Consider the following 22,533-nt stretch of genomic DNA (forward strand, 5'->3'; position numbering starts at 1 on the left):
AATTTGGGGAGTAAACATATACAAATAATTTTTTGATTTTAAAAGAAATTATTTCATAGAATTTGATTATAGAGACGTGAATGTGTGTATGATATAGACGAGTAGAATACAAAGTTATGTATAAGTATGCAGGTTTTTCTTTCGTTTTTTTCCTTAGAAATTATATATATGTTTATTAAGTAGATAGTCCATCACGAACCACACTCCATACCAGTAAGTAGCGGTAATGCTACTACATCGTTGTTGCCAACCGCCAATAAACCCAACTAGAAGAAGAAGAAGAAGAAGAAACGGCAACTAAACTAACCGATGTGGAGAATACGAGCGAACGCGAACGCATCATTCAGCCGTCGGTTTTGTTCTCTGGTGACGTCACTTGCAGAGTTGTCATGGCGTCGTCGAGGCTGAAGCTATCGTTGCAGTTTAGCTAAAAAAAAAATCTGTCGACAGGCTTTTAACCGAAATGGAGCAAAATGCAAACCTGCATCGAGACGCTGAGGTGACGTCTATATGTGCCACGATTGCAGCCGAAATGGCCGACGTTACGGCTGGGGGCGAAGTGAAAGGATCCCTCGATAAATTGAAGAATAGTGAAGCTCCCTTCAGCACTTTGGATACCGTTGGTTGTGGGATCAGCGCTACAAATGCTAGTTTACCGAGCGGCGTTGTTCAGAGCTCAGAGAAGTCTGAACCTGTCAGATCTGACCAAGAGGATCGGATGGAGAGGGGCGATGCGAGCCAACCGTTGCTGCGGAGCGAGGATCATATCAGTAACGGGATGGGGCATGACTTGGAGCAGACGGCAGCAGACAGCCAGGGAGGTGCCTCAAAGTTAGTAAACAACAAAGATGACTGCCCTTCCTCACCTTCAGCTAAAGAGAGCACACATGTAAAGGCTGATGGAGTCTGTGGAGACAGTGAGCAGACAGAACTTGCCAAACCAACTGCTCTGTGTCCGGACGTTAAATCTGGACAGTCCGGCGATCACACCTTGTGGGAAGGACCGCCGAGTGGGAGTGACCCAGACCCCAGCCTCGGCGGAGAGTCCAGGAGCATAGATTCACTGGAGTCTTTCTCCAATCTAAACTCCTGTCCCAGCTCCGAGGGGCTGGAGGACAAGGGACTGGCCTTGGCCTTGCAGAGCGACTACGCCTCCGATGGGACAAAGACCTCCTTCGCTAAAGACCGCACCGCCGGACAGTCTATATACCACATAAAGTGGATCAAATGGAGGGAGGAAAACACACCGATCATCACTCAAAACGAGAATGGCCCCTGTCCATTACTGGCCATCATGAATGTTCTTCTACTTGCATGGAAGGTAAAATGCTCAGATTTGCTCCTCAACAGGTCTTCAGGACCAGATTACATTTTATCAAACTCCAATACATAGTCTTGCCCAGCAAAATCTACCTTTTAGGTATTTTTTTAACATTTAATTAAGAAAATAGGAAGGAAATGGTGTGCATTCTTTCTCTTTCAGGTAAAAATACCTCCCATGATGGAAATTATAACTGCTGAGCAACTGATGGAGTATCTTGGTAAGTGTTTGCAGCTATTACCAGAGATCGAATTAAATCTGCATCATTGCTCCGAAGGAGAAAATATCTCCCTTGAATCATTTATGTAGAGATGCACCAAAGAGTCAGCCAATTTTCCTCCCATCAGTTCTGATCCAAACAACTGTAATCAGCATGACAATTAAATTAGTCCTCTGTCCCTTTTTTAAGTTTATTGAAATTAAGATCTTCCACTTTTTTTGGTTTTAATCTTTATTTTGGCTTTGATCATTATCAGAGAACGGTATATACATTGATTCATAAGAACTTGCAGCCCTTACCTAGGAACTTGCAGCTCTTTCTTTCCTTTAATGTTATTTCAATCTTAAAATAAGATAACGTAAATGGTAACGTGAACCCTAATCTAAAATCTTTATTGGCTCAGGAACATGCTTGGTGCATCTCCACTTTAATGCCATTTACCTTCATCGAAGACATAGTAATGGGTCTTCTCTGTTTCCCCTATGGAGAAAAATAAGATAAATTAAAAGAATGAAAACATTTATTGCCCTGTACTTTTTTGGCACAACTGTAAGTTTGCATGATCCCATACTAATAATACTGTCTGATGATATTTCTGCCAGTGAGCTTTAGCATCCTGTGTGCATTCTTGTTTTTCATGCCGTCTTTTGAAGTCTGTCAGCAGCTTCCTGTATCCAACATTTATCTTTCAAATTCTAAAGAATAACTTTTTTTTTTTGTCTTAAGGGAATTTGAAAGTGTGGACAAGTCAATAGTCCAGAGTTTATCAGGTCTCATGAAGATATATATATTTTTTTCTGTTGCAAGAGAAATGGGAGCCTTTTCTCCTCCCTGGTTATTAGTTTATAACTCCAAAACTACTTAAAACTCTAAAGAGCTGCATTTCTATTTCTTCCTGCTCTGCCAGTGATGTACACAACCTACAATATGCTTTAACAAATAAATATTCTTCTATACTTTAGCAACAGGTTTTTCACTGACTTGTTTATGTCCTTAAGCTAACATGACTCATCTCTATGAATCTCCCTCGAGAAAGCTGCCGTGACTGCGAAGAGCTATCTGCAGGTTTGCTCCTCTCCCCCAAATGTGTTCATTTGTTTTTGTAATTGGGCAGAAAAGTACATCTTGTACTTGCATTTATTTAATCTGTACAGAAGTGCTGGGAAGCTTTCAGAAGCTTCTGGATTACTTTTAACCACAGAATGGCCCCTCCTCTATAATCACAGGGACTAAGGAGTGAGGGTGATTATGGCCCCCCAGTAAAATCTTTATATTAGTTGACGGTTTGATGTAAGAGGAGTCTGTGGGTCAAATGAAGCATGTTGTGAAATTGAAGTCCCCGTGACCTTAAGAAGGTTAGAGTTCAATAGCTTCAGTGATGCAACAACTTTTCTTATTTTTTGGCCCCTGAGTGCGAATCAAAGGAGAACCATTCTTTCCATGCATAAGCGTTTTTTTTGGTTTATGCCGGTTTGATGACAAGTTTGATGGTATTTTTTCTGAGTAATTCTCTGGAAAAGCATGAGTTGACTGCAGCAAGATTTGCCAGCTCTTTAATAGGTTGCTGTTTTCTGTTATATATTATGAAGCATTCTCACTCTAGATGTTTGGGAGTTGGCTTCAATAAAACATTCAAAGCTACGATAGGGATGTGTTTGCATGGATGTTTGTGCAGCACTTATATTGACGTATTGTAAAAGAATGCTAAAACCATACCTGCACAATGATAATGAGAGTTATCTTCAGGAAATGAGCAATATAGAATATGAAAATGCAGCCTGCCAATATCCCAGAGACCATACATTTGAGAAACTTAAACTAATTTAAAAGCCAACATGACAGAGCTTAGAGGATAGAGCTTAATAGTGAATAGGGGTGCATCTAGCTTCATAATATCCGGGGAAAACAGCTGTCCAGTGTATGATATGCAGGAGACCTGTCCACAGCGACAGACAGATTCTGCTGCTACATCAGTTGCTTTTTGATAATTGGTTGAATCAGCATTGACTTTTTCTCTGCAGGCGACTACATCCTGGAAACCAAGCCTAAGGAGATATCTGAGGTTCAGCGGTTGAACTATGAGCAGGTAAGATCTGCCTTATTACCACAGTGGGTGCAAAGATACATTAGGCAGATTTTCCTGGCCTAATGCTGACTTCTGGGTTTATTTGGCACGATTGGCAGTCCGATTTCTTTCTAAGAAATTGAACGCATTAAATGAAAAACACACTTGAATTTTACTATTTTATGGTAGTTGTTACGTATTTGATTAAAAAATGAAATAATCCAGTTTTATGCTTCCAAGAATACGATCCCCGTAACTTCATCTGGTTTTTAGTGAAGTGAATCAAAGTACATTAAGTTGTTTGATTTGTTAATAGAGTAAAAAACAGTGAAAGATCTCAGTTTTTGTGTATTTTGTAAAAGGAGTAAAAAAAAAAAACATACGTTTCTAAGGTGATTTTGGTTCATCTCCATCTGTTGGAGATTTTCCAACTCCATTTTCATGATTTCATGAATATCAATTCCCTGTGAGTACAGTGTAGCTGCATATTCCTATCAATGCAGGCTACACATTAGCATGGAACGAGTCTGGGTTAGCAGCCATTGATGGAAATAAGCAAAGATCTGATTAAAAACTGCAGCTTAGCATTCTTCCTGCTCCTCTGTAGGTTACATAAGAAAACCCCTGCAAGTCTATGGGAACAGCGGGGGTTAGTAGTGTCAGATTGTGTTGTTTCACATTGTGGTGAAAGCTTGGATACGCATGGCTGGGTTTAGCTACCAGCTATTACTGTGTGTCTGTGTGTGCAAGCATTTGTTACCTTGTGAGGACAGTAAAAGGCCAATTTCCCAAGCGTATGCTACTTTGTGGGGACTTACAGTACCTGTAAGTGCAGGGCTATTGTGTGAATTGAGGTTAGGGTTGGGTATGTATTGATTCTGGGTTAGGCCATAGAAATGAATAGGAAATGAATGGAAGTCAATGCAAATTTCCTTTAAGGATGAGGGGAAATAACGTGTGTGTTTGTGGCTTACCATGAAAGGCACTTGGAGATGGAGCTCCAGCTTCTCATGGCCTGCCTAAGGTGTAGGAGGGGCCGCGCCTCTTCTCCCTCCGGCGTGGCAGCATAGGAGCACATCTGTGAATGATTTCAAGCCCGTCAGTTACAGACGACTAAAAGTAATGTACAGTTTCCTCAAGGAAGCTGAGGGCTTTCTAAATTTAAGTAGGACTGAAACACAATCTCTTAAATAAATCAGCGGTGCCCCGCGGCATGCAGAGTTATAGTAAGGGAGGGGGCAGAGTTGGGGCTGCCGTGTTATTATGGTTGTCTAATGACTGGTCAGGGAGCTGTTTTACATGTGGCGTTGTCATGTCCGTCCACCATCTGTCAGTGGCACGGCGGGTTCACACACAGCGTTAGGACTCTGCTGCAGGAAGACCTCGGGGAATAACGGACATCTATGTAAAACAAATGGGATTATCCTCAATATCTGTGGGAATTTGGGGAATATTTGGTCTTTTTAAAGAGCTCTAAAGATACAGGTCTTTACTTTTCACTGAAAAGACAGATATTTTAACCAAAGCAATTCCATTTATAACCACAGCTTGAAAAGAATAAACATCATCTGTGATGGGATTGCATTTGGATTAAAATAGCTTTTGCCTGGCTGCCTTTAGATTTTTTTTTTTTCATATTTACCAAGAAGAGCTGAGGATATGTGTGTATGGAGTTTAGCTTCACTTTTCTCACTTGGCCCAGCTCAATAAGATGATTCATCCATGATGACTGTTCGACCGCTGGAAGAATCAGACGAACTTGTTTAGGAAATAGCAGAGGGATTCCCCCCCCTCCGGTGTTTTATTATTCCCTGTAATGGGAATTTTGACTTAGAAATGTAAAGAAACCCTGCTTTTGTTCTAGTAAATACACAGTATCCCATCATTTCGCTCAAAATGAGCTCACAGATGCTCTTCTTATTCTCAGACACTGGCACAATGAGAAGGAAATTACTGTTTTTTTTAAGATAGAATCAGAAAAACAGAGAGTACGGTTTTAAAGGAAGAACAGCTCAGTGTGAGGATGTGTGTGTTTTCATTTCAGCTACCACAATAGCCCAACTATAGATTTGAACTGTGTGTTTATGTAGGACTTAATAGAACTGATCAGATTTATTCAGTGAAATTCAAATCAGATTTAAGGATTTGATTGATGTACTAAAACAAAAAAAAGAAGAACTTCGAGAGCTTTTTCTTGTTTGTTTTTTCTTTTCAGCTACAAATGAATTCACTTTACATGACGCCCAGTTACCTTTATACATAAACTTTAATGGTATTTTTTTTTTTATATATAATATATAAGAAATATACATATAATTTGTTTGGAGACCATAGTTTTGAAAGACTCCGATCATCCTTTTTTGCTTTAGCATGCATACAGGTGATCTGTTGCATCAATGTTTTAAAGCCTTAAAAAAATCTAAATAAAGAGTTTTGTTAATTGCCCTAAGGTTTACTCTAAGAAATATAAATTGATGAAAATCTAAGTATTTTATTTTCATAAAATCTAAAACCTTGTTGTTTTGAAAGATAAATGTCATTCAGGCAGGAAATTATGATCGATTATGGGTGAAATTATATCAGCGGTTATCTCTTCATCATAGCATGTGTGATGTTTTGGGATATATACAGTATTAGGTAGCAATGCCTCAAAGTTTGATTAGGGCTAAATTATGATGGCTAGATAAGGTGAGAGCATTCCCAAAACTGCTGCTTTTCTGAGGGGTTCCCAGTTTCAGCAGTCAGTGTTGATCAAAAAATGGGAAGGAAATGATGAACTAGCTACAGGGTTACGGCCAAGGCTTATTCTGATAAAGCTAATTGGTGCATGACGTAAACACTGGTTGAGACTAGGGCTGCAGCTATCTTTTTTCTCAGAATCTGCCGTAAATGATTTTTACTCTTTCTCTAAAGAGACACTTTTAGAAGATTAACACATCCAAATAAATGAACGCTTGGAATAAAAAGAAACTTCTTGCACATTTTAAATTAATGCACAATGTAATTGCCAAAATATGATAACAATATTTATTATTATTATTTATAAATTCCTCTGTAGCGTTTGTCTTGCACCGAATCTGGAGAAGCCTATGAGTGAAGACAGTCAAAGTCTGTTGTTTACCAATATTCTGAGGAGGATGCTCACTGTCCATAATGTTAGTCTTTTTATGCAGAATTCTTCTTTGCAAAATCATCTCCTGAGGTTCTAGAGAAGTTCCTGAAACAGAACGGACACTCTCTATAAGCATGTTGAACTTCTTTAAGTCATTCATTCTGATATTGTTACCCCAGTACATGATGACAGAAGAGATCACACTCCTCACAACTGACTTGTTAAAGAAAGATATGCAGCATCTTTCTGCAAACACTGAAGAACCTAAGCTTCCTTAAGAAGTACAGTCTGCTTTCTTCCTTCTTGTAGGCAGCACAGTTGCGTCACCAGTTGAGTTTGTTGTCCAGGTGAACTCCAGGGTATTTATACTCCTCCCCCACCTCCACTTCTTCTCCCATGATGTTAACTGGATTCAACTTGTGCAGGGTTTTTTTTTCTGAAATCTGTTTATATATTATCTCCTTTGTTTTGTGCGCATTCAGAATATTGTTTCCACACCATACTACATAGTGTTTCAAAAGCTTCCTTTACTGAGCTTCATCTTCACCTCTAACACACCCAACGACTACAGAGCCATTTGAGTATTTCTACAGATGACTGGACTCTGTCTTGAATCGGATGTCGGAGGTGTACAGAGTAAATAAGAATGGTCAGAGTTTTGTTCGAAGAGGTGCTTTAAAAAAACAACATAGCTGCTCTGCACAGACTTTCTGGACCTGGCAACCTATTGTGATTCAGATTCTCCTGTTGCCTCTTCACCTGACTTCTAAAGACAGGTGGAAGGAGGGGGGGAGCAGCACTATATTCTGATTTGGTGTTGAATAACCACATAGAAGCAGGAGGGTTAAGGCTAAGGTAAAAGATGGTGGAAGCCTTGGGTCAAAGGAAGGAGGGATGTCTGTTTGACTATGGGAAGGGGAAAGATACTGAACCTACTGAAAAATGCATTCAGTCTATTTGTTCTGTCCAGACGTCCATCTGTCTGATCCTCCTACTGCTTGAAGCCTGTGAATTTCTTCATCCATGACCATACATTTCTGATGCTGTTCTGCTGGAGCTTGTTTTGCAGGTCTTCCTATATGCCTCCTTGCGTTTGTTTCTGTATAGTCCTTAATAATTCCCTGTCTCTCTTCATGAAGGGTCTTTTCTGTTACTTTAGCAGTTCCTTTACTGATGATCTTTTGTTTAGGATTGGGGATGCATACCACTAATCTTGAGGGGATGGTGTTATCTACACAAATGTTTATTTTAGGGCTGAAAAATTTGATTGGATTAATCGTGGTTAATTGATTATTGAAATAATCCTAAACTATTTTAGTAATTGATTACTCGTTAAGTGGAGTATAGAAACTTAACCATGCCTTTAGCTGACAGTGTGACCCACTTAAAGTAGTAAGTATACCAAAATTGTAAAACAAAAAAAATATCTAGAAATATTTTGCATTTAAGATAAATAAAACTTTTTTTCTTTTTTTCTGTCAATATTTTTTCTCCAGAGTTCCTCAAATGTTAGTTTTACCTGGTTTAATTCTGTAAAAAATCTTAAGGAACTTTTTGCTATCCAATTATTAGCTGATTAATAAAAAAATTATCAACAAATTAATATATTGAAGAAATAATCCTAGTTTATTTAGTCAGTCACACTCAGTCATTATATTAATGTCATCTCCTTTCGTAGCTCAGTGAAACCAAGTCTGTAGCTTCAAAGAAACCTTGCAGTGCTTCTTTATTTTCCAGTGACCATCTTCTTACTCCTACACTTAATGCAGGTTTCCTCTCAGATAGAGGCTTATACTCTGAGCAGAAATACACAAGCTTGTGACCCGATTTACCAAGAGCGGGTCTTGCCTAAGAGATGCATGAATCCCTGACATGACACAACAACATACAAACTGTTGCATTGTTGGAAGTGTAGCAGACAATGAGGCAATCACCTTTTACTGGAACAAATGCATTTAGCTGTTGTGTCTGTAGCTTAGCTACAACAGAACTGATGACACCACAGACAGTGTGTAACTGCAGAAGGTGGAATATAAACAATTACCAAAATAAAAATGGTAAACTCTCCGGGAAAATAATATGGACAAAAAGCAACTGCCATCAAATCGATATCTGGATTTAAGGGACAAATCTTCATAGTAACAGGTCCTGGATGGCGCCATCTATTGTTCATTTAGCAAATAGCATGTTTTAGAGTCCACGTTACATTACTCTAGATAACATTTCAATATGAATCAGAAAACAGTGCATTCCAACTCATTTAGGGTTTGGAGTGCAGCCCCTGAGAGCTGTGGTGTTTTTCTGCAGGAAATTGCTCCCTGACACGAAGCAAAAATGGTGAGAATTGTTAGAGGAGCAGAACAAGTTGGTCATGTTTGCTTGACTGCCAAACTCCCAATGCTTCAGTCTGATCAAATATCTGGGGAATGCACTGGAGAAACAAGTCAGATCTATGGAGGCCCCACCTCATAACGTCCATGATTTAAAGGATCTGGTGTTAAAAAGTTGGAGCCAGTTATTACGACAGACACTCAAGAATCTAATCAAGTTCGGGTCTTTGACAAGACAAGGCTTATCTTGTAGAAAAAGGGGAGACTGAGGCATGTGGTCATAATATTGTGCTTGATCAGTGTATGATGTGAGTTTTTTTTTTTTTTTCCAACAATGAATTGTTTTAAGAACTGATGCGCAGTTTACGAATTACTGGTTTAGGCAGCGAAGTCTTGGTTGGAAAAGCAGCTACTGTGGAGACTGCCTCAGAACATCTCATTCTATCTACATCAAGTTCTATTCTTCAATTATTCTTTGGGATAAAAATCAAGGAAGAGGCATATGAGCAGGGCGGCTTTGACATTTAAACTATATGCTCTAAAAAACACAAAGAAACTCCAGAGTTCGTAGAACAACAGCATAGCATCGTGCTGATTGCCAGTTATTTGCAGCTAATCTCTGGGACCCTGCACCCCAAAGTGACGAGATGTGGTCTATTTCACAGCCACACTAATCCCACCGTTAATGCTGAGCATGAGCATCTTAATCCGCACTCTCAGATTACGCAGCTGTAGCTTATAGATCTCCTACCAAAACTGCAAAATAGTAATACACTCGGGCTTTATACTACTAATGTATATAAGGGTTGTATCTCATGATGGAAGATTTAAAGATTAAATTTCAAATAAGAGTTTCAGACCACCCAGGATCTGTGAAAAGTAGGCTAAGTATGGAACGCTAGAGAATGAGGCTGGGATGGAGCTATTTTCTGTTCGAGAAATATAACATTTAAATTAATTAAATTTAAAATTTTAATTAATTAAATAAACAGTTTTAAACTAATTTAGCTTAAAGGAATAGTACACCCAAAACATGATTAGCCTTCATTTTCTACTCACCCCCATGCTGAACAACACTTTGGAGTACTTTTTTGATATCTCAAATGCATCTGGAGATCTGGGAGGCTTCTTGCTGTCTGCTGACATTCAAATAATGGAGGTGCCCAGCGCCCGAGGCAGAAAGGTCGATAAAAGTCCACAAAAAACATTTCAATATTCCTCCATACTGCTCGTCCAATGTATTCCAAGTGTCCTGAGTGGGTAGCATCCAGAATTTACTCGAAACGAAGTCATTTAGAATGTTTTTAGAGCATAAGCAGTAGTGTATAGGATTTCCTGAAAGCGCGCACATGCGCGATCACGACGCTACGGAAGCCGGCAGACCAAACCAGCGCATTCAGCTCGGCAAAGAACTCATGCTCTTCCTCAACACTGAAGTCCTCAGACATTTTTCTTTCGTTGTTTCTTTCTTTGCACAGGTAAACGGCACATTTCTTCTTCTACGCTTGCATTATTGGAAGAGCAGACGCTGAATGCGCACTTTCATCTGGTTTGGTCTGCCGGCTTCCGTAGCGTCGTGAGCGCGCATGTGCGCGCTTTCAGGAAATCCTATACACTACTGTTTATGCTCTAAAAACATTCTAAATGACTTTGTTTCGAGTAAATTCTGGATGCTACCCACTCAGGACACTTGGAATACATTGGACGAGCAGTATGGAGGAATATTGACACGTTTTTTGTGGACTTTTATGGACCTTTCTGTCTCGGTCACCATAGACCTCCATTATTTGAATGTCAGCAGACAGCAAGAAGCCTCCCAGATCTCCAGATGCATTTGAGATATCAAAAAAGTACTCCAGAGTGTTGTTCAGCATGGGGGTGAGTAGAAAATGAAGGCTAATCATGTTTTGGGTGTACTATTCCTTTAAGTGAAATAAGCTTCAGCTGAACTTTTTAGAGCCTTTTTGTACTAATTTATGATGGTTTTGTAATAAGCTTAGACAAATTCTTGTAAATATCATAATTATCCTTTATTCTCATAAAATACTGATTAGTGAATTATTTGTCTCTTCTAGCTGAAAGTGAAGGCAGACGTTTATACTTTAGGTTCAGTTTATTCCCCTTCAGTGTTCCTTTTTTAAAGGGGAATTAAATGGGAATAACTGGAAGTGGCATATATGGGCTTGGCTGCAACCTTGACCTCTTGACCTTGGAGTTGAACAGCAGCAGGACTTTTAAACCAGCTGGGGAAACTATACTCTGGGCATGAAACCATATGTTGGTTTCATTGGGCTCTCGAGGACGATAATTCTATGTTCACAGATACATTTTACTAAATAATGTTCATTAAGGTTTGGCTTTTGAACTAAAACTGATACGATGAATTTAAATGTAAAGTATTTGAATTCAGCCACTTATTAGAAATGTATGTAATCTCCATCAAAATTGGGAGTTTTAAGCAAGAAATAAAGAACGAAATTATGAAATGTAAGACGGAAACATTGAATGGCATAATCCTTTTGTTTCAGAGAAAAAAAGATAACTTATAAAATTCTGACAAGGTCAAGATTGTTATTGCCACAAGAAAAACAAACTCTCCTTGTTTGCGTCTGTGTAATTAACAAACCTGATCCCAAGAAATATTTTCAGATTTCTTTTAAGTCAATTTAAACAGTACAGTTTATGTAAAATAGCTGTTGTGCATTGTCAATTTCTGAAATGTATGGTGCATTTAACCATATTGCTGCTTCACCTTCTTTTATTTCAACCTGCTTCAACTTTCTAATCATCCCCCTTTTTCTATTCATATGTGTTTTAATTTGACCTTTTGAATTGAGGGATAGTATATGTCTTCAAGAATGTTATGTCATCATGCAATAATGATATAACGTTCTTAAGGACATATACATAAGAAATTGAAGCATTTATAGTGCTTAGATTACTTGGGCCTTGTATCCTAATTTACTACTATATTGTTATGGATGCTGGCTTTTAACCTCTTTGGTCAGAATAGTGTGTTTTTTTTTTTTTTTACCCGTTACCTATGCAGGGTAGCAGGTTGAATACCGTTGGAGGCTCTGTGTAGAGTTTGCATGTTCTCCTTGTCTGTTTGTTGCTAATTGTGCAGGTTCTATGAAGGTAAAGGGAGTCACTCTAAATTGCCCTTAAGTGTGAGTGTGTGGATGGAAGGGTGTTTGTTCTCTGTGTGTCTGTGTGGCCCTATGGTGGACTGGCCCCTTGTCATGCATAGGTAAGTGGATGGATGAATGTTCAATTTGTCCAGGTGGTATATACAGAGTAAGTGTGGAAGATGAAAACACAATGAAATGTTTAAAAAATACCAATACACATGCCTTGTTATTCTTCCATCCTATCCATTGCATCGTTTATCCAAATTGGGCTGTGCATGCAACAGCCCGTTACGTCGGCTCTGTGTTCTCCTCTCCTACTTTCTCTATTTATATATTTTTTTATCTTGGGGAATACCGCAATCCTGCTATTTAAAAAAAGCTGTTATATGTGGACACACTGTATATACTGTTTATATCCCATGCACAGAGTAAATTTCTATGTGAGATTAATAAATTCAATCAATCAATATCCAGTTTTGGACTTTAAGAGATTCCACGTCCTTTTTTTTGTTTTTTGCAGAACATGAGTGATGCCATGGCTGTGCTTCACAAGCTGCAGACAGGTCTGGACGTAAATGTGAAGTTCATAGGTGTGCGAGTCTTTGAATACACCCCAGAATGCATTGTGTTTGACCTTCTCGACATCCCTCTTTACCACGGCTGGCTTGTCGACCCCCAGGTAAGGCTGATCTTGTGTTTTCTCTTTGACATACATTATATTCCATTCAGACACGTCTGGGTTTTCCTTGAAATCTAGAGAACTGTAAATGAATTGCTGTTGTGATGCAGACAGTATGGCCCAACCACAAAAAGAGGCAAGTCTTACCCAGATTAGGGAGACAGGGACACCCTTATGGGGCTGGGCCTGGAGGGGAACCCATTAGTGGGCGTTTGATGATGAGGATTTGGCTCTTGGGGCTTGGCCATCTCAGCCCAAAGTAGGGCCCCTTGATATGTTGGCTCCACCAGGGCTGCCTGTCATACCAAACCACTTTAGTGATGTTTTTGGATGGGTGTAATTGTGCAGGGATAGGGCCCCTGATGTGGTGACCTTAGGATCTTATCTTTGATTTCCACAAACTATGTGTTGGTGTTGGTTTCTACAGACTATGACCTCCCCATGCAAGGAAGTGGTTGGGATGAGAGTTAGCTCCTCTAAGTCAGAGGAATTTGGTTTTGACTGGAAACGGTTGTACTGCTTCCTCCTGCTTGGTTATCACTCTCTCTTTCAAGCAGAGGAATTTAAGTGTCTTGTGGTCATGTGCACTAATGATAGCAGGATAGAACGGGAGAACGGTTTAAGGCCACATCTGCAATGGTGGCAATATTCAGTTTTGTTGTGTAGAAGAACGGCCTGAGCCAAAAAGCAAATTAGATTATCTTTACTGGTCCATCTTTGCTCTGACCCTCAACAATGCTCATTAGTTATGGATCATTATTGAAAGAACAAGATCCCGGATACAAGCAGCCAAAGTGAGTTTCCTCAGGAAAATGGGTCGAACTCTGCCTTAGAGATGGAGTGAGGAGCTTAAATAATCATTAGAAATTTCACTATGGACTATCATTATGGGGGACAGTAAAAATGTCTTACAATGAGTCATAATCTTAAAAACCTTCTGACTTTTCTCTATTTCCAAACAGGGTCTACTTCAGTCTACAAGTTAAGGACTTTACATACTTTACAAGAGCAGATTATTTTATATTTTTAACCTGAGGGGGCAATGATAACAGCAAAGGTCCAGACTTTTCATACTTGAGTAGAACTGATGAGCAGGTCCTCATTAGGTCCCTGCTATCTCACATTTTGTATATAGCAGTTGTCTGCCTCAAATCTCAATTACAAAGCTCTGTCCATATGTTACATCAAGAATAAGATGCAAAAACCCAAAAATCAGGAGGTAGGAAAATGACGACATAATCTTGTTCTTGCAGTTCTGGAAGACAGAGAGCAAATGTTTCCATTCTAGCAAGTATATTTAGGTCTTTGGAGACTTGCAGTTCAATGTTCTGGATTATTCTTCCCCAACAGGCTCCGCTTTATGCTATCCGTCTCCAATTATCCAACCAACAGCTAATGAACATTGATATGACATATGCTAAAGCGCATGAAATAATAGGATTCTGTCATTTTAACTCTTGGATTTCAAGAAAATGTCTTTTTGTTTCTTTTCGATTGTTAAACTAATGAGCAGAGAAACATGCAAACAGGATGTTATTAAAACCTTTCTTTTTCGGTAGGTTCTTTCTCACAGCTTTTATCTTCTCTTGCAGATGCAGGACATTGTCAAAGCCGTAGGCAACTGCAGCTACAACCAGCTGGTGGAGAAGATAATATCCTGCAAACAGTCAGAAAACAGCGAGCTGGCAGGGGAAGGTGAGATCTAGCTTCCTGAACACTTACTAGCCTCCTGTCTCTTTTACTGTGCTGACCTGAGGGCAGACAGTCATATTTCTGCATTTGATTAAGACATCTTTTACTTTGGATAGAAGAACAGAATAGGAATTTCTTTAAATGACATAGTTCTTCATGTCACAGATTTCAGAAAGGTTCAACCAAATATTTACACGCCGAGCTGCCTGAATAGCTCCCAGCAAGACTGAAAGCCAACATTTTAAAGCTGAGTCAACAATGTACTGACACAGAAAACCTTGTCTTTGCTGTTGTTCTTCTACATTGGTAGTGCAAATCTTGCTTAAGGACTCATATACTATTAATGGTACCCATCAACTAATGTAAATCACCTTAAATTGGGTTCTAAGATGAGTGAGGCAGTGTTTTGTTCTTAATGTGAGCCCCACACATGAAAATGGTTTAATTTTGTTGCATATGTTGCGTTTTCCATCTCATGCATTTCTGTACATAGGTTCTGGCTTGGCTAAAAAAATGTTTAAGTATGTAAAAAAGTATCCATCCATGCATATATTCATCTGCTTGCTCAACCGTCCGTCCTTTACTTTAAAGAGGCATAGTCAGGTCATATGAGAAGAGATTATATACATCAAGCGTCAGTCTGATAGTGTTTTCTTTTTGAGCCGAAGTAGAATTCCTGCACCGGGAAAGATGAGCAGATATAAACGGATATGGCACCATCAGCAGTACTGCAGAACTATCAGAAAGCCAAATGGTGGCAATTGAAACATCTACCTAATAGAGCCTGACCGAGCCCAGCCGTCCTGCAATGCCTCACAATAAAGCAACAGCTCAGAGTGGACAAAGCCCAGCCAGTAATCATTAAATAAGCTGATCTACAGCAACTCTAAGTTCTGGGGAATCCTGCCTCCTATCAAAACGTCCAGGAAAAATAAAATCCCTGTTCCTACAAAAAATTAAATGAATAAAAACTCATAGGCTGAAACATTTTCATTGGTATGAAATCATATTAAACACAATAAAATGCTAAAAACAAAGCGGAGGACACAAGAATAACAAATAATACTCCAACAGGAGGCGGTAATGTTGCGGAAAAACCTTGTATGCAACCAGAGTGAGTTACTGGTATATAAACAAAAAGATGTCATTTAACATAACTATGCCTCTTTAAGACATATGTGACTTACAGTATTAAAACAGAGGGAAAGAGACAAGTAACTGATTGGTATTTAAGTCTGTAAGTTTCCCATATAAAAAGGAATGTTTGTGTATTAACCAACCATCTATTCTTGTCCTCTCATAGGCATTGTGGCGGAGCAGTTCCTGAGCAGCACAGCCACTCAGCTCACTTACCATGGCTTATGTGAGCTCACCTCCACTGTGCAAGAAGGAGAGCTCTGTGTCTTTTTCAGGAATAACCACTTTAGCACCATGATCAAATACAAGGTGAACAACTACTGTATAGCCTTTGGTAACAGGTTCTTTTTTAGTGGCAACAATTGGGACCTCTATGGCCTCTACAGTCCTTTTCCAGATGTTTCAGATCCACACATATTTTAATATCAGGCCAAATTAACCAAAGTAGAGACTTAGACTTAGACAAACTTTATTGTCATTTTTTATACACAGAGTGTAACCAAAATGTAATTTGAATGCATACAGTTTTTCAACAGTGAATGAGCAACTTAGCAGTGAAATTATCATTTTCATTTATAATGTGCAGCAGTGATCAGAATGTAAACAGTGTAGGCAAATAGGAAAACCAGTTTAGACATGGTGCTAAAGGCATTGAAATGGAGAGGTGCAGTGCCAAAAAAAAATATGGTGCAAAACGCAGCAAAAACATTGAGTTGAGTTCTATTTAAAGGGATTATGAAAAAATATATATTCCTGTGATGAGATCGACAGCAGCACACTCTAAAGCATTTTCTTTTTCTTCACTTCTTATCTTCTTATCCAGTGTTTCTAATTACATAACTATAAATCCTAAAAGCAATGTGTGCAGCTGGCATCCAGATAAGGACCAATATTTTTCCAGAGGTGCACATGTCCCAGCTAGCTTGACACATATCTGCAGATGGAGCAGATCTTTCCTGTTAAAGGAGGGAAGTGGGTCTGCAGTTGTTTCCAAGGCAAAACAAAGCAGGGTGCATATTACGATAACAGCTGCACAAAGACTTGTGTTCTAGCAAACACTTCTTCAAAACTTTGTTACTGTAGAGTCATGTTAAAACTACATGACTGTGTTATGAATCATTTCTAATCACTGTGGTTCACATTGCTTCCTAGGGTCAACTTTACCTTCTGGTTACTGACCAGGGTTTCCTGACAGAGGAGAAGGTTGTCTGGGAGAGTCTGCACAACGTTGACGGAGATGGAAACTTCTGTGATTCAGAGTTCAGGTTGCGGCCTCCATCTGATCCAGAGACAGTGTACCGTGGACAGCAGGATCAGATAGACCAGGTCTGGACTGTTTTTCAAAGATTCACTAAAAAACTGAATACTTAATGAGGAGCAAACCAACAGACAAAAATAAACAAAGAATGGGCATCGGAGGACCATTAAATAAACATCACTGTTATTTAGAAACTGAAGTCATAATAAAACATTAATTTTGGGTTTTTTTTGTTTGCTCTATAGGACTATTTGATGGCACTCTCCCTGCAGCAGGAACAGCAAAGCCAAGACCTGCAGTGGGAGCAACTGCCTGAAGGCATCAGTGACCTGGAGCTGGCCAAAAAGCTTCAGGAGGAGGAGGACAGACGGGCGTCCCAGTACTATCAGGAGCAGGAGCAGGAGGAAGCGGCAGCTGCACAGGCACAAGCACAGGTGGGGAGGGAGGTAGAGAGATCTTAGAGTCACTGGGATTTATTATTAGATCTGATGGGTTCTTTAACTTGGTTTCATGTTTTCATCAATTTTATTTGATTAGAAATGAGGAATTGTCAACAAGAGATAGGCGAGAAAAAATAATAAATACAGTTCTAAGTAATCATTAAAAATATACTGGGGAGTAAGAAAATATTAATGCTTTTACGTTAAGCAATTGTCTCCTGATATTCCTCTCTGTAGGACGGTAGAAGGTATTTCTATTCTTCATTTTTTCAAGCAGTTAAGATTGATCATTACGTGCTTTTCATCGCTATCCTGCTTCTTTATAGAAAGTTTCTTAAGCTGAAAGTCAAATCCTGATGACCAGATGTTGCACGAGATTTTCTGATAGAGAGCAAAAGTCATGATTTCATCATTTATAGCAAGTCTTCCAGACCTGAAGCAGCAAAGCAGTCCCAGACCACTATGCTAACACCACCATGTTACACTGTTGGTTTATTTTTAGTTTTTACACCAAATGTAACAAAACATAAACCTTGTTTACAAAAATTCCCTTTTTGTCTCGTTGGTCCACTGAATATTTTTGGTCATGGAACTAATGAGTGGATTAGACGATGTAAGAAAACAGTCTTTGGTCTGTTTAATGAAACTCTTTTTGTTCAGCCTCTTTTATATTGTTGAATCGGGAACAGTTAATTAACATGATACAATGTAATGTTAATGTTTTTAATGATTTTCACTAAGTGACAACTTTGTTTGAATAGTTTTTTTTTCTTTAATCAACAAAATCATGATTTAAAAACAGCATTCTTAATGTGACAAAATGGCAAAGGCGGAGGAAAAACTAAAGCAAAGCGTAGATATAAAGGGATAACTTTACCATGTTGCCTTTGGCTCCTTCTTAGTGAACAAGGTGATGTTCTTTTTTTATTTTAAATTTCTAAACTGCTTATAGAAATGATGGACAACATCTCGCCATGAGTAAAGAGCATATATTCCATTTTGTTTATTATCAGTCTGCTAACTTAAAAAAAAACAAGCGTTCCTGATGCTGAAGTGTTTAAAAGGACTTTCACCAATGAGATAATGTCTGAGCTGTAGCGGGTTCTAAGGCTCTGTGTGTTTCCATCTATTTTTCAGCTATTTAATGTCGAAAAGAAATGCTTCTTGCATTAGAACCCTTCTGCTTCGTATTCCTAGTTTGGATCTCTAAAGTTGCATTTTTGTGTCTGTGCAGGAGCAGGTGGACGGAAGCGAGGTGGACAGAGGAGGAGCTGCAGCCAGTGCAGCAGCAGCAGCTGGTGCCGCGGCCGCAGCGAACAGCGGGGCCACACCCAGCCCAGGGAAACAGTCTTCAGGTGGGGAGCGCAAAGCCAAGAAGGAGCTGAAAGAAAAGGACAAGTGTGTTATTTTGTAACACACAGAGTATCTCAGTGTGTGTGTGTGTGTGTGTGTGAGTGTTGTTTGCATTTTCTTATCTGTGTGAAAGAGACAGCACTGGTCTCCCTGCAAACTGGACTCACAGGGTGCGGCAAACGTAAGGACGGATGGACCTTACTACCAGAAGACTGGCTGTTCCCCAAAACCACTGGTGCCTGTTATCCTCAATCCTCAGTGGAGAAGGACCGTTGGAGGAAGGGACGCTACAACAACAGTGACTGGTCTTTCATAGAGATGGCCAAACTTTCTTACAAGCCGTTCACTTCACTCAAACACCTGCTGGTTTCATTCTACCTGGAGCGGTGCGTTTTATAGACAGCAACCAAGTTTTTCATTTCGTTTTTTCACTCATGCAGCTTATAAGCTTTGTTGTTTTGTTTTGTTTTTGTCGGCAGCAATAGTTAGAAAACATAGTTTGAAAGATTCACTTTTGAATTTAATCAGCTGTTGATGCCAAGATACCAGTCTGATTTATTTATCAGTTATACAGGTAGCTTTTGGGAGCATTTTTTTGTTTTTGTAAGCCAATAAGGGATTTTAACCCGTTGGATAGCAGCTGTTACACCACTGCAGAAACACTACAAACTGAGGGTTAATAATGCCAGATAGCTGCCAGACACTGTAGCTGTCTAATAAGACTTTATGACCACAGTTCGCTCTGCTCGGATTTGCCTTACCGGAGTTTGGCATCATTGTATTCTGCTGTCTGAATGTGAATGCGTGATTTTTTAAGTGCAGTACATTAAGTAATACAATAGTGTGTGGTGTGCGTTCACTGAACACCGTTATTGGGACAAGTTTAAGTTTGGAAATCCACTTTTTGTTTTGTCTTTTGGCAGCGTATTTTGTTGGTTTTGTTATGTATTCAGCACGACTATCTTTGGCAGATAAGATTACAATTTTTAGGGCGAGTGCAGAAGGCCTTAAATTTTTCACTTGAGAACATCAGCTTTCTGATGAGTTGCTGGACTTTTCCTGAGAAAAGAGAAAAATACATGAATCCTTCAATGCTACAGCTGAATGATCCTACGGTTGTTCTGGCCTCAACAGTCAGTCAGCACTAGGAAGCATCAAACAATCTCGATCAATTATCCAAAAATAATTTAATTTCAGTAATTTCATCTAAACTTAAACTCATTATCTAGTTATTTAAGAGTGACCTGTGTTTTCCTTTTTTTTTTTTATTTCGATCATTTTAGCTTATTTCCAATAAAATCAGTCAGTTTGTCAGAACATTAAAATATTGCACAAGAATGATACAAAAGGGTTTATGATGCAACCCACTAAGAAGTACATCAATATGCAGTAGATCCACATAATATGTTTCCTTTTCTAAGAGTACAGCATCAGTCCATCACGGCTCTCATTCTTCCTCTTGATTCTGAGACCTTCAGTTTCTCAGGAAATGCAAAATTTACTTGATCTCTGAGGTCCAGGGTCATCAACAAAGATGACCTCTAACCCCTGAGAAACATTGCTGTCCCTTCTGTTGCAATAGGAGCGGATGGTATCATCTTTTGGTTCAGGAATACGACAGTTGTAGCTCGTGCCACAGTGACGTACTCTTGAATGGGCTTTGCTTCATGGGTCTCTTAGGCTGTGATTATCACTGTTGCTTTTGTACATTTTTTGTCTTAGATTTTCCTTCCATTGAAATATATAGTCAGCATTTGGTTGCACAGGTCAAAATATAACACTCTGGAAATTGAAATTATTTGGATTGGCAATAGGCAAAATTTCTAGAGGATCAATTTAAAGTTTTTCAGTAGCTGGAAGGCATGAGTCCTCAAATTTAACAACTTTTTTGGGTATATCTCTCTTTTTGATGACCTTTCTATAAAGTAGGCTGCAGCTGCAGGTTCTTAGGGAGTAGAGCTTTAGGTTTACTGGCAGATGCTTGTTGGTTCCATGTATTCTGCTGCTCTGCATCCAGGTTAGACAAGGAAAAAATAGAATGGAGTTCTTTTTCAAAATGATAATAGTTTACTTGCAATTCTTGGATATTTGTTAACTAAACCTGCATTTTATTCCTGATCTGCGATTGGATAAGACAAATAGCTGAGGTTTAAGGTCAGACTGCACTGCTGAGAGCCGACTTGGTGTCAAACTAAGGCCGTGCAGCGTCATTCATCTGGCTTTGTGTTAAATCTCTTACTCTTAGCATAACTTTGCTCTCTAATGTTTTTAGGGACTGGATGTGTATGATATTTTTGGAGTTTAAGGCCTTAATGTTGAAATTCACTAATGTAGTGCTTGGAGGTTCAACATTAAAACTCTTTGCAGTCCCTTTCCCACCTGTGTGCGTTTCTCTGCAAGACTGAGCATGAGAACGGGTTGAGCCGGTTGTTTGTGCCATGATTGTGTCATGGGACTGCCTCCCGAGACATTCTTCTATCTATACATTCCAGCTGGATGCCTTGACTCAATCACTCCATCATAGACTCAAGACTTCACCACAGAGGGTCTTTGCTACGTTTGTGAAACCATCTCCCTTATTCTCTCGACTGAATACAGATCGACTGTTAGAGCAGGAGGAAAACATGGTGGCGAGCCCCTTGCAGGAGCTCTGAGACAATCCATACATATTTTTTAACAACAGAACTACTCTCAGGCCCTCTTTACAAAGGGACATATCCTGGTGTCTTTTTCTAGCTTGTATGCTTTTTAAACGGCACAGTTCCTCGGCCTGCAGCTGCTTCCTCAGTCACAGCTTTCTAGTACTTGTATATGTATAAACACAAGACTTTCTTGACACTTTGAAGAATTTAATACTTAACCATTAAGTTGTGTTCCACACACTACAACCAGTGAACTGGCTGCCTAAATAAAGACCCCCACCCCCGCCGGACAGGGTTTAATAGCATCAGTGTGTGCACTTTTCTTTTGATTTCATTTTTTATATATATCTATATATAGATATATCTATATATAGATAGATATGTGCTTAATTGTAATTTTTTATTTCTTGTGTTTCTTGGTCAATCAACTGAACACATTATTAAACATTCCAGTAGAGGTTTAGAATGATGAAACATGACTAAGGGAAGTTTGGTTGTTTTTTTTTATGTTGGTTTTTGCAAAACTTGTGAAGTGACACGCCACCTCTTATTACGAACATACTTCAGTGCTTTAGCTAGATATTTATTCATGGTCACCATTACCTGGTTCAGATATTTCAAGTGTTTGCTTCACCCTGGGGTCTTATGATGAAATAATCAGTGGGATACTCTATGTTCTGTGTCTCATAGTGGGTTCTTGTATGCTTTGTAAAAGTGATGGTCGGGTAAATGCTGTAAATCTAGTCTTTTGAAAAAGGTGATCGTGGAACGTGTATATATATTTTTTTGCAATTGGTTTTGCACTGTTACATTGATATGCACTAACAGATAAAAAAGGAACATACCTCATTTTCTTCTGAACATTAATTGTGCAGGAGTGCTTTTTTTTGTGGGGTACCTTAACGAAACAAAAAAAATGATGAAAAAGATGGCCAAATTATTTCTAATGGTTGGAGTATCTCTTAAGCCTGCTAAATTATAGTTGTAAGGAATAATAGTAAGTTTGAAAAGGGCTGCTTTGGCTAAAGTGAAGAAGAGGTCGTCAATAAGGTAGCACCAGTTCAATTCAACTTGCTGCAATTTAATATACTACTCAGGTTAGTGGTACATCTGTCTTATGGCTACCAATATACATGATTATGAAACAACGCAC

General features: G+C 39.1%; 1 protein-coding gene across 1 annotated transcript; it reads left to right on the forward strand.

The window, feature by feature from the left end:
* Nucleotides 1–463: 463 nt before the first annotated feature.
* On the forward strand, nucleotides 464–22,288 carry mindy2 (MINDY lysine 48 deubiquitinase 2). Its single transcript, XM_038303483.1, has 9 exons — nucleotides 464–1,321; nucleotides 1,484–1,541; nucleotides 3,563–3,627; nucleotides 12,700–12,858; nucleotides 14,451–14,553; nucleotides 15,854–15,996; nucleotides 16,840–17,013; nucleotides 17,191–17,379; nucleotides 18,620–22,288. The coding sequence occupies exons 1-9, from the start codon at nucleotides 464–466 to the stop codon at nucleotides 18,797–18,799; spliced, it is 1,929 nt and encodes a 642-aa protein (XP_038159411.1). The 3' UTR covers nucleotides 18,800–22,288.
* The last annotated feature ends 245 nt before the right edge of the window (nucleotides 22,289–22,533 follow it).

The sequence above is a fragment of the Cyprinodon tularosa genome, unplaced genomic scaffold (genome assembly GCF_016077235.1).
Source record: "Cyprinodon tularosa strain WSP-4 unplaced genomic scaffold, ASM1607723v1 ctg510, whole genome shotgun sequence".
NCBI lineage: Eukaryota > Metazoa > Chordata > Actinopteri > Cyprinodontiformes > Cyprinodontidae > Cyprinodon > Cyprinodon tularosa.